The 14,487-nt window shown below is 42.8% G+C and overlaps 1 protein-coding gene across 50 annotated transcripts in view; it reads left to right on the top strand.

The window, feature by feature from the left end:
* The window catches only part of LOC126983473 (AP2-associated protein kinase 1-like), a 129,893-nt gene that overhangs the window by 27,181 nt on the left and 88,225 nt on the right, over window positions 1-14,487 (top strand). For all 50 annotated transcript variants that reach the window (XM_050836222.1, XM_050836223.1, XM_050836221.1 and 47 more), the window contains exons 4-8: window positions 3,946-4,057; window positions 7,454-7,657; window positions 11,043-11,175; window positions 12,696-12,799; window positions 14,242-14,455. In XM_050836222.1, the coding sequence (XP_050692179.1) occupies window positions 3,946-4,057; window positions 7,454-7,657; window positions 11,043-11,175; window positions 12,696-12,799; window positions 14,242-14,455 (767 nt within the window). The remainder of the gene's footprint in view (window positions 1-3,945; window positions 4,058-7,453; window positions 7,658-11,042; window positions 11,176-12,695; window positions 12,800-14,241; window positions 14,456-14,487) is intronic.

Genomic DNA, 14,487 nt, shown 5'->3' with positions numbered 1-14,487 from the left:
AGATGTTGCGCTGACTAAACAAAACTTTCCAACTTTACTCACATCCTCTACCTTGTCAAAGTATTGCTAGACTCACAAAACTACCCATATAAATACTAATCACAACCCCTACCAAAGCCTTATCAAACACCCTCACACAATCTTTACCTTGTCAAACTATCGCTAGGCTTGAAAAACTACCCATGGAAATACTAACACAACCTTAACCAAAGCCTTATCAGATACCCACAACCTCTACCAAAGGCTTTTCAAATACACACAATCTCCACCAGAGCCTTGCCAAACACCCACAACCTCTACCAAAGCCTTGCCAAACACCCACACACAATCTTGACCTTGTCAAACTATTGCTAGGCTCATAAAACTACCCAAGGAAATACTAACACAACAACCTCTACCAAAGCCTTATCAAATGTGGGTGTGTGAGCCCTAAAAATGTTTGAGAATATGCACCATTAAATTTCCTCTCTTTCCTTATAATTATCTCTTCTATTTTAATGAACAATAGGTGATTGTTATTTTTTTTTTTTTTTGTATGGAAAGATGGATATAGAGTTTTTTTGGTAAAGTTCTACTTTCTTCCCCATCTCACAGCGGTACTTCTCACACTTCTCATCGGGTGGATCTCATTATTCTACGGATTTTGAACCCCATTTATGTGCGCCGCAAACTGCTAGAAACACCGCTAGTGATTTTTGAAAAGTTAGTGAGTTTTTTGAGGCTGCCTCAGGGCGCAGTGGAGGGGGCTGGGAGGGAGAGCATAATACCTGCATGTGTTGACATTTCATGGGTAACTAACTGAGTGACTCAAATTTCCATCGCTATGTTGTAAACAAGTTGAACCTCTCTGCGATACATTTTGCGGTGTCAGCGACGGACGCACAGTGGGCATAAAGTTAAAAGAAGGGTAAATATTCGTTTTAATGACGTTACTAATTTCGAGATGCTGACTGCTTATTTCTGGACAAAATATGATGCTGTTTTTCTCTGGAAATCACTAAATGATTGACTTTTCAATGCATTTTGTGGACCCGCCGCTGCAGCCGCAAAATAGCTTGCAGAGAGGCTCAACTTGGGAGACCCGTGAAAAATCGGGGGTTCTGGGTGGGCTTCGCCCCCCTCGACTCATTTCTGCGAGGAGGTATTTCTCGCAACACCGGCTGGACCGCCGCCACGTATGGGTGTGCTTCGTCGTGCTTTGGCTTTCGTCAATATTATCCAACTTTTCAAAAATTGCTAGCAGCGTTTCTAGCAGTTTGCGACGCACATAAATGGGGTTCAAAATGCATAGAATAATGAGATCTAACTGATGAGAAGTGTGGGAAGAGACGGGGAAGAAAGTATTTCAGTCTCCCCGTGACGTCCTGAGGCGGCCTCAAAAAACTCACTAACATTTCAAAAATCACTAGCGGCATTTCTAGCAGTTTGTGGCGCATATAAATGGGGCTCAAAATGCATAGAATAATGAGATCCAACCGATGAGAAGTGTGAGAAGTACCGCTGTGAGACGGGGAAGAAAGTAGAATAATACTGTTTTTTTATGTATTATTTCCTCAAGTTCACCATGAGGGCTTTTTTTTTTTTTTCATTTATTTACACATATTTCCTTTCCATTCCCTTCTCTTCCCATTCCCTTCCTTCCCCCCATTCCCTTCCCTTCCCTCCCCTTCCCTTTCTTTCTTCTCCTTCCTCCTCTCCATTCCTTCCTTTTCCTTCCTTCCTCCATTCCCTTCCCTTCCCTTCCCTTCTCTTCCCTTCCCTTTCTTTCTTCTCCTTCCCCTCCTCTCCATTCCCTTCTCCTTTTCCCTTCCTTCCCCTCCATTCCCTTCCCTTCATATCCCTTCACTTCCCTTCCCTTTCTTTCTTCTCCTTCCCCTCATCTCCATTCCCTTCTCCTTCTCCCTTCCTTCCCCTCCATTCCCTTCCCTTCATTTCCCTTCACTTCCCTTCCCTTTCTTTCTTTCCTTCCCCTCCTCTCCATTCCCTTCTCCTTTTCCCTTCCTTCCCATCCATTCCCTTCCTGTCCCCTCACTTCCCTTCCTATCCATTCCTTTCCTTCTCTTCTTTTTCCATTCCTTCCCCTCCATTCCCTTCCCATCCCCTCACTTCCCTTCCCTTCTTCCCCTTCCACTTTCTTCCCTTCTTCTATTTCTCTGCGTCATCTATTTATTCATGTGTGAGTTTGTGTATTTTCATGGTTCCCTTCAATTTCATCTCTTCGTGTTTGTCTTTTTTTCCTGTTCCTGCTTCCTTTTTATCATCTCTTCCCATTTTTTCTGTTCTTTCTCTCATTTCTTTGTATGTATTTGTTTATGTGTCGTTTTGTGTTTCTTAGTATTTTATCGCTACATTCTCTTCTTGTTTCTGTCTCTCTATTGTCTCCTTTTCCTTATCAATTCCTGCGTTTTGATTAATTTCCTCTTATTTTTTCTTTATGTATTTGTTTATGTGGTGTTGTATTTCCTTGTATTTTTTATCCTAACATTCTCTTTCTTCTTGTTTCTGTTTCTCTATTGTCTCCTTTTCCTTATCACTTCCTGTTTTTTGGTTAATTTTCTTTTACTTTTCTTTGTATGTATTTGTTTATGTGGTGTATTTCCCTGTATTTTATCTCCTAACATTCTCTTTCTTCTTGTTTCTGTCTCCCTATTGTCTCCTTTTCCTTATCACTTCCTGTTTTTCGATTAATTTCCTCTTATTTTTTCTTTCTTTGACGTATCTGTGGCATTGTATTTCCTATCATTCTATCTCTTGACTTTCTCTTCTCCTGTTTGCGTCATCACCACGTCCTGTTTGCGTCTCCGTATCGTCTTGTACTTCCTTTCTTCCTTCCTTCCTTGTTACTTCCCTCCTTCTTTCCTTGTTACTTCTGGTTTTTAGTTCTTTTGCTCTTCATTCCCGCCAAAGTATTTCTAGAAGTTTTATGACCCTGGTGGTTGTTTGACCCTTCTTCTGTACCATGAACCTAAGAAACATACATTTGACAAGACTTTCATAGGAGTTTGGGGCATTTCCAGAAGTTTTATGACCATGGTAGTAGCTTGACCCTTCTTCTGTACCATGAACCTATGAAACACACATTTGACAAGGCTTTCACAGGAGTTTGGGGGATTTCCAGAAGTTTTATGACCATGGTTGTAGCTTGACCTTTCTTCTGTACCATGAACCTAAGAAACATACATTTGACAAGGCTTTCATAGGAGTTTGGGGCATTTCCAGGAGAAGTTTTATGACCATGGTTGTAGCTTGACCCTTCTTCTGTATCATGAACCTATGAAACACACATTTGACAAGGCTTTCACAGGAGTTTGGGGGATTTCCAGGAGAAGTTTTATGACCATGGTTGTAGCTTGACCCTTCTTCTGTACTATGAACCTAAGAAACACACATTTGACAAGGCTTTCACAGGAGTTTGGGGGATTTCCAGAAGTTTTATGACCATGGTTGTAGCTTGACCTTTCTTCTGTACCATGAACCTAAGAAACACACATTTGACAAGGCTTTCACAGGAGTTTGGGGGATTTCCAGGAGAAGTTTTATGACCATGGTTGTAGCTTGACCCTTCTTCTGTACCATGAACCTAAGAAACACACATTTGACAAGGCTTTCATAGGAGTTTGGGGGATTTCCAGGAGAAGTTTTATGACCATGGTTGTAGCTTGACCTTTCTTCTGTACCATGAACCTAAGAAACACACATTTGACAAGGCTTTCATAGGAGTTTGGGGGATTTACAGGAGAAGTTTTATGACCATGGCTGTAGCTTGACCTTTCTTCTGTACCATGAACCTAAAAAACACTCATTATAACCTGATTGATCCCCTCTTTGACCTTTAGAAACAGCTGATGTGAGGAGTGAAAGTGTCTTATGATACCAACCTGGGTCTTTTCTGATAACCAACAAGACTTTCTCCTAATAGTTCCTCTTTCTTCTCTCTCCCTCCAGATTTAGTTCGGGCCTGACGGAAGGGGAGGTACTCAAGGTATTCTGTGATGTCTGTGATGCTGTGTCCCGCCTGCACCACGTCAACCCTCCCATCATCCACCGAGACCTCAAGGTATTGCCCAAACACTCACAGTCTTTCTTTGTGTTGGTCCATAGCGCCAACGGGTCATTTGGTATTTCAGGAACCCTCATGCTGACCAATGGCTTATGTATGTCTAGTGTAAGTAAGAACAAGGTATATTATCACCTTAGTAAAGAAACTGCCTAAGTCATTATTTTCCACTTTACAGGAAATCAGAAAAGAACTGTCATTATCTCATTTGGCTTAACCCAGTAGCAGTGGGGATCATGTTTCTTAATGGTCCCTCTAAGCGAGAAAAATGAGAAAAAATCATCACTCTCACAAACCATTTCATAATATATATCAAAGCATTTGTGATCAGTTTATGCATCATCTATTTTGGGGGGTTTATATCATGACACAAATTTGGCCCGTCGCTGCTACCGGGTTAAGATTGAGGCAGAAATGAAAAGGCCAATTCTAGAACACTCAAACCCTGAATGACGAAGGCAGCTGTACAAAAATGGGCGTCACATGTTGAACAATTGATGTTGATGAAAACCTGGAAATCTCTGAAAAATGACTCAGGCAATTATTTTATGAGGGTGACGATATGTGACTTATGGGCAGTATATGTAAGAAGTAAGAACATGGTCACTGGTTATCCAAGTCCAGTTGTGAAATCTCTTATGACTCAGACTTCGATATGTTTATACCACAACCAACATGAAATTTGTGGGAGTTGTCTGGAGGCTATAAGAAGAGTGTGTGAAGGGAGAGCTGGAGAGGGAAGGAGAGAAGGAAGGAAGGAAGGAAAGAAAGAAGGAAGAAAGAATGGTAGCTGGGAATAAAGAGACAGAGGGCAGGAAAAATCAAAGGAAGGAAGGAGAGAAGATAGGAAAGTAACTTGGAGAGAAGGAAGACCACAGACAGAATGACGAAACTACAAGTGCGTACCTAATAGGCTGAAATAGGTTGAGGTTGGAGAAGAGATGCTCATTATTATAATCAATCTTGAAACACAAAATCAAAGCACCAGCATCAGTAACAACACAACAAACATCTTCCACAACAACAGCACCTCCCCTGCACAGGTTGAAATACAACCATAACATCCTTGCTGAAGCTCAACATAAGTCACAACATCAGTAACTACGCAACAACACCAGTAACACATGCCAAAAGAACAGAAAATAAATACATTGTTACGTCCCCAAGTGAGGGTAGTTCAGTGAACTATGGTGCGTTGTTGTCTGGAGGTAGAATGTTACCACAAGGGGTTCAGTTTGGCAGACATAACAAAACAGAAGGAAAGGAATCAGAGCAATTATTTAAATATATTACAATTCAATTACACATAAATCTCTCATACACCCATAGGTGGGCACGATAACAGAAAACCTTACTCCCGATACCTGATAACTGATAATGGAAAACCTTATCGGTGAAAACCGATATTCGTTAACTGGAGACACAAATATTGGTGATAACCGATACCCGATACCCGATATAAATCCACAATTCCGATACTAGCTAGCGATAAGTCCGTATCGAAAACAATACTATATCGATATTTCAAATAAAAAAACAGATGAATTCAGATTTTCATTACCTATATTTTTAAAAACTTACAAAACCACAAAACCTGAAAACCACATGTTGACCGTTCATATAGACGGTAATACTAGAAACGCCTGAACCGGTGTTGTGTTGTTTGCCGTTCCCGCCGTCAAAAGCTGGAGTTTTTTTTTGTACAAACACTGGTCTCTCACGAACTGGCCCATCACAACTTATTCAGTTATTCTTACTTATCACCATTAACACTTGTAACAGTCACTTCAGTAAAGAAGCACTGAAGCACTGGGAACCGGAACACTGGCACTCACTCTGTCACTTGAGACCCAGCTTAGAGGCCACGCACCACGCCGCCACGTGGTAACACCAGCCGCTGGTCTCTGTTTGCGCTCTTTACAACGGGATCACAAATTACAGGCAGTGGATAATCATTTTTTGGGGCAAAGTTAAATGATTTTTCTCTCAGATATAGTGTTTTTTGAGTAACAACAACAACAAAAAAATGACCAAGTGTTTTAATGTTGTGATCTAAGTATGAAATCTCTTCTCCGAACATATTTCATACCCCAAAGTTTTTTTCATACAACACCGGGCGGCCGGGCCACACATGCGCAGTAGGGAAGAGACAATGTTTTTTTTCTGAGAGGCGGAAAAAAAGTAGTTATTATCGCTAGTTTGGTTACAAAAGTAACGAAGATACCTATATTTATATAAATAAGTAGCGGATGGCCGATAATTCGATTTTGTTGTCAGCAATAAAGTATCGCGATAACTTATCGCGATAACGCCCAGCTATGCATACACCCAACAATCACACAAACACTTACAACCAATTACATAATGAAATACAAGGAAAAATGGCAAAGGACACCATGGCAGGGTTGTTTGATTTAAATCAAGTTGATTTAAATCACTAATTCAAATCACTGATTTAAATCAAATGATTTTAAAAAAATCATTGATTTAAATCAAGATTTATATTATTTGATTTTTTTCTAATTTCATTGATTTAAATCTTGATCTTATTACAGGGCAACAATATAGAATGGAAAAATAACCAAAGAAAACATTCTCTAACTTTGATACCAATATTTTCCCTGTCAACTTCACAAACTTTCCTGAGCTGATATAGATACATATCTTCAGTCAGCCGCACATGGTCCGTCTAGTGTCCTGGGGCAGAACAAGACGTTGACCGCCTTTTTGACGGTATCTTGCTGAGGCAGAGTGATAGTTACAAAAGTATTTTACAACGCGAACCACATGTTCTGTTTTACCAATTTCCAAATCATGAGCTAAAACATTTAGAATATGTGCAGTGCAACCATGGGTTAGCAACTTCAGTTCATTTGCTTGTTATAATTGCTTTCTCATCTTCTTGACATTGGCTGTATTAGATGCTTAAGTCTGTCTTCATATAGCAAGTTTTTCACCCGTGGATATTTTCTTTAATGCATCCATGGTCTAGTGGTGCGTGCCTAACTATGAATCTGCGGTCCTGAGTTTGAATCCCAACCTGGGCAGTCAGCGTGGAGCTCACCCAGCTGTTCATCTTCCCTTTTGGGCTGGTCAATTAATGGGTACCTGGGGAAACCTGGGGAAGGTAAACTGTGGTAGCCTGGATGTCACGCTGACCCTGTGTCCCGGGGTGATGGGCTCTTCCCACCACAGGCTCAAGGGCTAGTGTTACGGAGATGAGCGCCGAGGCCATGCTCAGCTACAGCGTATGCCCCCATCTTTACTCTTTTGTTTGGTCCCAGCCAATTGGTGCAAGGAAAAGAGAGAGGCATGCAGTTAGGAAGTCCAGAAGAGCAGTCAGTATGAAAATGTCAAGAAAGGCTGAAACTGTTACTGACACCCTCCCTCCCACAGGTCGAAAACATCCTGATCAGCAGCGACGGCAGCTACGTGTTGTGTGACTTTGGCTCGGCCACGGCGCGGGTGCTGTGCGGCGCCACGGACGGGGTGTCAAGAGTGGAGGAAGAGGTGCAGCGCTACACCACTCTGGCCTACCGAGCCCCGGAGATGGTGGACCTCTACCTGGGCCGACCCATCACCACCAAGTCGGATGTTTGGGTGTGTAGGGCAGGGGCGATGAGGGGCCTCCTGGAGTATTGTTATGGGGGAAAAATGGTGGAGTTTCAGTGAGGTTGTTATGGAGATAAGAGTTATAGGGCTTCTAGAGTCTTATTATGGGGAGTGATGGTGGAGTTTGAAGGAGGTTTTTAACCCGTAAAGTGTTTAGTACGTATATATACGTTCGGGAGGGAAAGTGTTTAGTACGTATATATACGATCATCGTTTTCTTTTACTTCATGGCACCTAAACCTGTAGAAATGGTTCAAGATGTCTTTTCTATGCCTAAATATGATTTTGAAAGCTCACTCTCATTTTTATTGTATTGCTGTGGTCTATTACATAGAATGTATCCATGACCATGAATGATTTATTGAAAAAATAGGTATATTTATATAAATATGTCAGTGGTGTCATAATTACTTATCAATATACTCAAAATACTGTTCAGTAGATCAGCTATTTTTATATCATTCCAACTTGAATAGCAATTTCAATATATTTTGTGTTCATGCACAGTCATCGTCGGTTGTGTTGGCAGCCCTGGGCGTGAGGCGCGGGTTGGCGGGTTGGCCCAGCAATGAGTCATGATAGCCAGACACGCTGCTACACCTCGCTGTTAGCACGTGTTGTCCTGTGCAGTGCAGTGTTAGCTATACAGGCAGCCTCGTTGGGCCCAACAGGGTTGTTGCTGTCTGTTTCTCCTTTGTATTCATTCCTGGCTCGAACCTGAGTCATCAGTTTCCCAGCCATACAGATTTTCATGGGATATGCTACAGTCCAGAGGTAATACACAATTACCTCTTAGATATACTTGTAAAATTGGGATGTTATGTAAATTGTACAGTAGCAGAGCAATACCACATAGTTCGGCAGCAAATGCAAAGACGGAAGCTACGTAGTAAATGGGAAAATGTTTGGGGTATGTGATCAGCTGGCGGGCGAGGCGGGGCTGTGGTATGCAGGAGTACCAACATAAAAAACATAAAATTCGTATAATGGGTTATTTGGGCAGCTGTGTGTAATTTTTTTTTTGTTGGTGTTACAAAACATGTTATGCTTGTGCAATGAAGTGATAATATTGTGCTACTTATATACACATAGAGAAAATATAGTCTGTACGAGCGTGATAAATTTGGTACTATGATATGACTATAGAAAGGCTAGACAAACAATCCTCAGATATATTTTACAAGAAACTCAAACTAAACAATATATAGTCATGGAAGAAGCATTCACAGTGTGTCGGAAATAATAAATAAGAAGCGGAAGTTACATAGTACTGTTCTACATGTTTCGTCTTACGCACCACCACTGGAGTATTGGTGCCACGCGTGAAAGGACTCACAGAAAACGACAGCTTACAGGAACACATATCGCATTTATATCGTTCAAATCAGCTATTTTTTTTCAATTTTATAAGACAATAATATTATTTGGCCAAAATCCAACCCCACATGACCTGTTTCACTCCTATAAAGCAACACTGTACGGGTTAAGGATGAGTTGTAGAAGTGAGGAAAGAGTTATGGGGCTTCTGGAGTCTTTGTTATTGGGGAGAAATGGCGGAGTTTAAGGGAGGTTGTTAAGGGGGAATTATAGAAGAGAGGAAAGAGTTACAGGGCTTCTGGAGTCTTTGTTATTGGGGAGAAATGGCGGAGTTTAAGGGAGGTTGTTAAGGGGGAATTATAGAAGAGAGGAAAGAGTTACAGGGCTTCTGGAGTCTTTTTATTATGGGGAGAAATGGTGGAGTATAAGGGAAGGTTTTAAGGGAGAACTGTACAAGAGAGGAAAGAGTTATGGACCGCCTGCAGCCTTGTTATTGTGGGGGAGAAATGCTCAAGTTTAAGGGAGGTTGTAAAGGAGGCATTGTAGAAGTGAGGAAAGAGTCAGTCATCTCATTATGTGGTAGAAATGGTGTAGTTTAATCGAGGTCTTTATGGAGGATTGTAGAGGAGAGGAATGAATTATGGGCCCTCTGTAGTGTTATTATTATGGGGTAGAAATTATTGAATTTCAGGGAGAGAATGGATGGAGGCTTTCATGGACGAACTGTGTAGACTCAAGAGAAGAAAGCGAGAGAGGAAAGAGTTACGGGGCAGACTTATGTAATCTTGTTATGGTGGAGAGCAAGGGGAAGAATGGACGGAGAGAGGAATAGAAGTGGAAGGAAGGAATTGAGGTGAGGAATGAGGGAGGGAGGAGTGGAAGAGAAGATGAGGAGTGGTGGAAGTGGGGAAAGAGTTGAGGTGAGGAATGAGAGAGTGAGGACAAGGAATAAAAGGGAGAGGTATGCAGTTAGGAAGTCCAGAAGAGTAGTCAGTACGAAAATAGCAAACCAAAATTGACCTCTCTCCGAAATTGACCTGTATCCGAAATTGACCTCTCTCCGAAATTGACCCCTCTCTGAAATTGACCTCTCTCTGAAATTGACCTGTCTCCGAAATTGACCCCTCTTTGAAATTGACCTCTCTCTGAAATTGACCCCTCTCCGAAATTGACCTTTCTCTGAAATTGACCTGTCTCCGAAATTGACCCCTCTTTGAAATTGACCTCTCTCTGAAATTGACCTCTCCGAAATTGACCTCTCTCTGAAATTGACCTCTCTCCGAAATTGACCTCTCTCTGAAATTGACCTCTCTCTGAAATTGACCTCTCTCCGAAATTGACCTCTCTCTGAAATTAACCTCTCTCTGAAATTGACCTCTCTCTGAAATTGACCTCTCTCTGAAATTGACCTCTCTCCGAAATTGACCTCTCTCTGAAATTAACCTCTCTCTGAAATTGACCTCTCTCCAAAATTGACCTCTCTCTGAAATTGACCTCTCTCTGAAATTAACCTCTCTCTGAAATTGACCTCTCTCTGAAATTGACCTCTCTCTGAAATTGACCTCTCTCTGAAATTGACCTCTCTCTGAAATTGACCTCTCTGAAATTAACCTCTCTCTGAAATTGACCTTTCTGAAATTGACCTCTTTCCGAAATTGACCTCTCTGAAATTGACCTCTTTCCGAAATTGACCTCTCCGAAATTGAACTCTCTCCAAAATTGAACTCTCTCCAAAATTGAACTCTCTCCAAAATTGAACTCTCTCCGAAATTGACCACTCTGAAATTGACCTCTCTCTGAAATTGACCTCTCTCTGAAATTGACCTCTCTCCGAAATTGACCTCTCTGAAATTGAACTCTCTCCAAAATTGAACTCTCTCCAAAATTGAACTCTCGTTCTTTCTTCATTTGTTTGGAGCATCGTCTAGCAGGCTTTTATCTGTGTGTGTGTGTTTTGCCCTTGAGCTCCCTCCCTTGCTGTAAAATAAATAACAAGAAAAGTCAATAATGGAAGCCACACCATCTAACCTCCCTGTTCTCTCCTCCTCTGGTCCAGGCGCTGGGCTGTCTGCTGTACAAGCTGTGTTTCTTCACACTGCCCTTCGCTGAGAGTCCGCTGGCCATCTCCTCGGGGAACTTCACCATCCCAGACAACGCACGCTTCTCCAAACACCTCCTGGCGCTAATAAGTGAGTGTTGGGGTGCCGCATAGGGGGGGAGGGGAGTCAGTTTCAAGGCCGGGACACATTAATACATGAAGGGTGGTACAGATTTTCTCTCCATCCTTCCTTACATCCTTCTTTTTCATCCTCTCTCTCTCTCTCTCTCTCTCTCTCTCTCTCTCTCTCTCTCTCTCTCTCTCTCTCTCTCTCTCTCTCTCTCTCTCTACTTTTTTCATCCTTTCTTTGTTTTTTTCTTTTTCTTTCCTCTTTCTCTACACTATGAAAAAAAGAAAATGGCATCCTTACTGTGACTATATGCTTCTCCTGTTCCTCACCTAATGCCAGGTGGTCTATATCTCTCTATCTATCTATATCTCCAACGCCTTGCTCCCACACATGAACTTCCCTGCAGGGGGTGGCTGTGGCAGAAGTGTCTCCATCTCTCCCTGTTCTTGCACTCCCTCTCAGCACACTCACTCCTCTTACTTACAAGTCTCGCTCCAATACTCAATCATCCTATTGATCCCCCTCCTTCAATCCTTCCCTCATACACTCTCTTCACAAAATCATTCTCCCCCATTCTCATCGCGTGTCCAAACCATCTCAATGCACCACACTTCACCCACCCCACCACTCCACAATCCACTCCTCTCACTGTCGCACCCATACCAAACCACTCATACATGCTTTTATTACTTTCTCCATCCCATCCTGACACACCACATGCACCTCTTATATATATCATTTCCACTGCATGCATTCTCGACTGCTGTGCTGCATTCCATGTCCACATCTTGGTAGGATAATACTGTTCCTTATTCCCTTAACCTCCATGCTCACACTTCTTCCTCTCATAACTCCCTCACCTCACCTTCCATACTTACATAAAACTGTCCCTAAATTTCTAAACTCAGTCACATCCTCCATTCTCTCCTCCACTAACCTTATCCTACATTTTGCTGTGCTCTCTGCTCTAACTCTGTACGGCTTTGCCAGATGGTACACAGGAGATACAGCTTTTAGTGCTATCAAGAGTCCTGCCAGTGAGTTCAAATATACAGCTACAAATATAAAGGTTGGACAGTAATCTGGGCTGTCAGTGCTGCAGAAGTATAAAAAGAGGTTTGGGTATAAAATGAAGTTTGGACCAATTAGTATAGCTTTAATATACTTCAATTATGATTCAAATTAAAATTAAAGAATGTGGGAAAAACAGGTCTATGCATAAGATGGTAGTAGACAAATGAACCAAACTAAGCAGACAGATTGATGGAGGGAAGTGAAGGGGAGGGAAGGGGAGTAACTGGTTTAGATAGATAGCAGGCAGATAGACAAGTAGATGGGAAGGGAAATACTGACAATCAGGAGCTTCCATATGTGGTGACTGGCATCTTACAGTCTGCCTATATCAATCAATCATGGGGGCATACGCGGGGGGTGCGTCACTTCACCCACTCTTTGTATATCTTCACATATCTCTGCCTCTTTCCATGTGTTATTATGCTGTCTCTCACACTGAACCTTCACCCTTCTCCCCTCGTCCACAGGGTACATGCTTGACCCCGACCCCGACACACGGCCCGACATCTACCAAGTGTCCAATCTGACCTTCAAGCTGGCCGGCAGGGACTGTCCGGTCAGGAACGTCAATGTGAGTGTGTGTTCCTAGTAACTGCATGAGAACATAAGGAGTTTAAGGGTCATATTTTTCAACATTTTGGCTCCCAAGCACACATATTTGACAAGGCTTTCCTAGGAGTTGTTGGCATTTCCAGGAGAACGTCAGTGTGAGTGTGCGTTCCTAGTGACTGCTTGAGAACGTAAGGAGTCTGTCTAAGGGTCATATTTTTCAGCATTTCAGCGCCCAAGCACACACATTTGACCAGGCTTTCCTAGGAGTTGTGAGCATTTCCAGGGGTATGTCAGTGTGAGTGTGTGTTCCTAGTAACTGCTTGAGAACGTAAGGAGTCTGTCTAAGGGTCATATTTTTCAACATTTTGCTGCCCAAGCACACACATTTGACAAGGCTTTCCTAGGAGTTGTGAGCATTTCCAGGGGTATGTCAATGTGAGTGTGTGTTCGTAGTGACTTCTTGAGAACGTAAGGAGTCCAAGGTTCAAATTTTTCAACATTTCGGCGCCCAAGCACACACATTTGACAAGGCTTTCGTAGGAGTTGTGAGCATTTCCAGGAGAACGTCAGTGTGAGTGTGTTCGTAGTGACTGCTTGAGAACGTAAGGAGTCTAAGGGGTCATATTTTTCAACATTTTGCCGCCCAAGCACACACATTTGACAAGGCTTTCGTAGGAGTTGTGAGCATTTCCAGGGGTATGTCAATGTGAGTGTGTGTTCGTAGTGACTGCTTGAGAACATAAGGAGTCTAAGGGGTCATATTTTTCAACATTTTGCCGCCCAAGCACACACATTTGACAAGGCTTTCGTAGGAGTTGTGGGCATTTCCAGGGGTAGTTTGGTGATCCTGGTGGTAGTGTGACCCTTCTTCTGTACCAGTAACTCAATGGAACACTCATGAGATCCTGACTGTTATCCTATTTGGCCTTTGGAAATAGTTGATTTGAGAGGTGGAAGTGTAAGGAGTCTGGAAGAGGCCAGTACTGTCTCTATGGTCTGTAGTTTTAAAAGTTTCGGCGCCTCAGTTCACCTGTTTGAAAAACCTCTCGTGGAAGTTGCTGGGCTCTCCATGGACTGTTTTATGACCCTGGTGATAGTTTTACATGGCTTCTGCAGCATGAACGGGAAAAGTCACTCATGAAAACCTGGTTAATCTTCTCTGTGGCCTTGGGAAATAGTCGTAATGGGCGCCTGATATGGTTGGAGGTGTATCAGTGACCATGGGAATATCTGACAAACATATGATGATGATGATGATGATGAGGGTTTTGTTATAAACTATCTTTTGGCCACTCCTCTTGACTCTCTTGTAGGAGCAGTGAGTAGTGGGCTTTTTTTCATTATTGTTTCCTTTTATTTTTTGTCGTTGAACTGTTGACTGTAAAGAAAAAAAAAGGCTAAGCTAAGTTAACCTCACCTCACCTCACCTCACCTCACCTCACTTCCATCCCTCCCCCCCAGAACGTGACAGTGCCGTCGCTGGACCAACTCTCCCAGCTGGTCAGCGAGCGTGAGCAGCAGTCTTCCGTCAAGCTGAACCGCATCGCTGCTGGCCCCGTCATAGAAGGCACCTCCGTGGCACCCCGCCAGCGCCCCAAAGCATCGCAGCACCCGGCAGCACTCTCGGCTGGGGGTGGCCCTCTGCCGCTGGGCCTGCCTCTGCATGGCTCTCAGGGTAAGGGGGAGTTTGGGTGCCTCTGTCTCTCT

This window comes from Eriocheir sinensis, chromosome 54 (assembly GCF_024679095.1).
Source record: "Eriocheir sinensis breed Jianghai 21 chromosome 54, ASM2467909v1, whole genome shotgun sequence".
In the NCBI taxonomy this organism is placed as follows: domain Eukaryota; kingdom Metazoa; phylum Arthropoda; class Malacostraca; order Decapoda; family Varunidae; genus Eriocheir; species Eriocheir sinensis.
The sequence above is the reverse complement of the archived record's forward strand: the minus strand, read 5'-3'. Positions and strand labels throughout refer to the sequence as shown.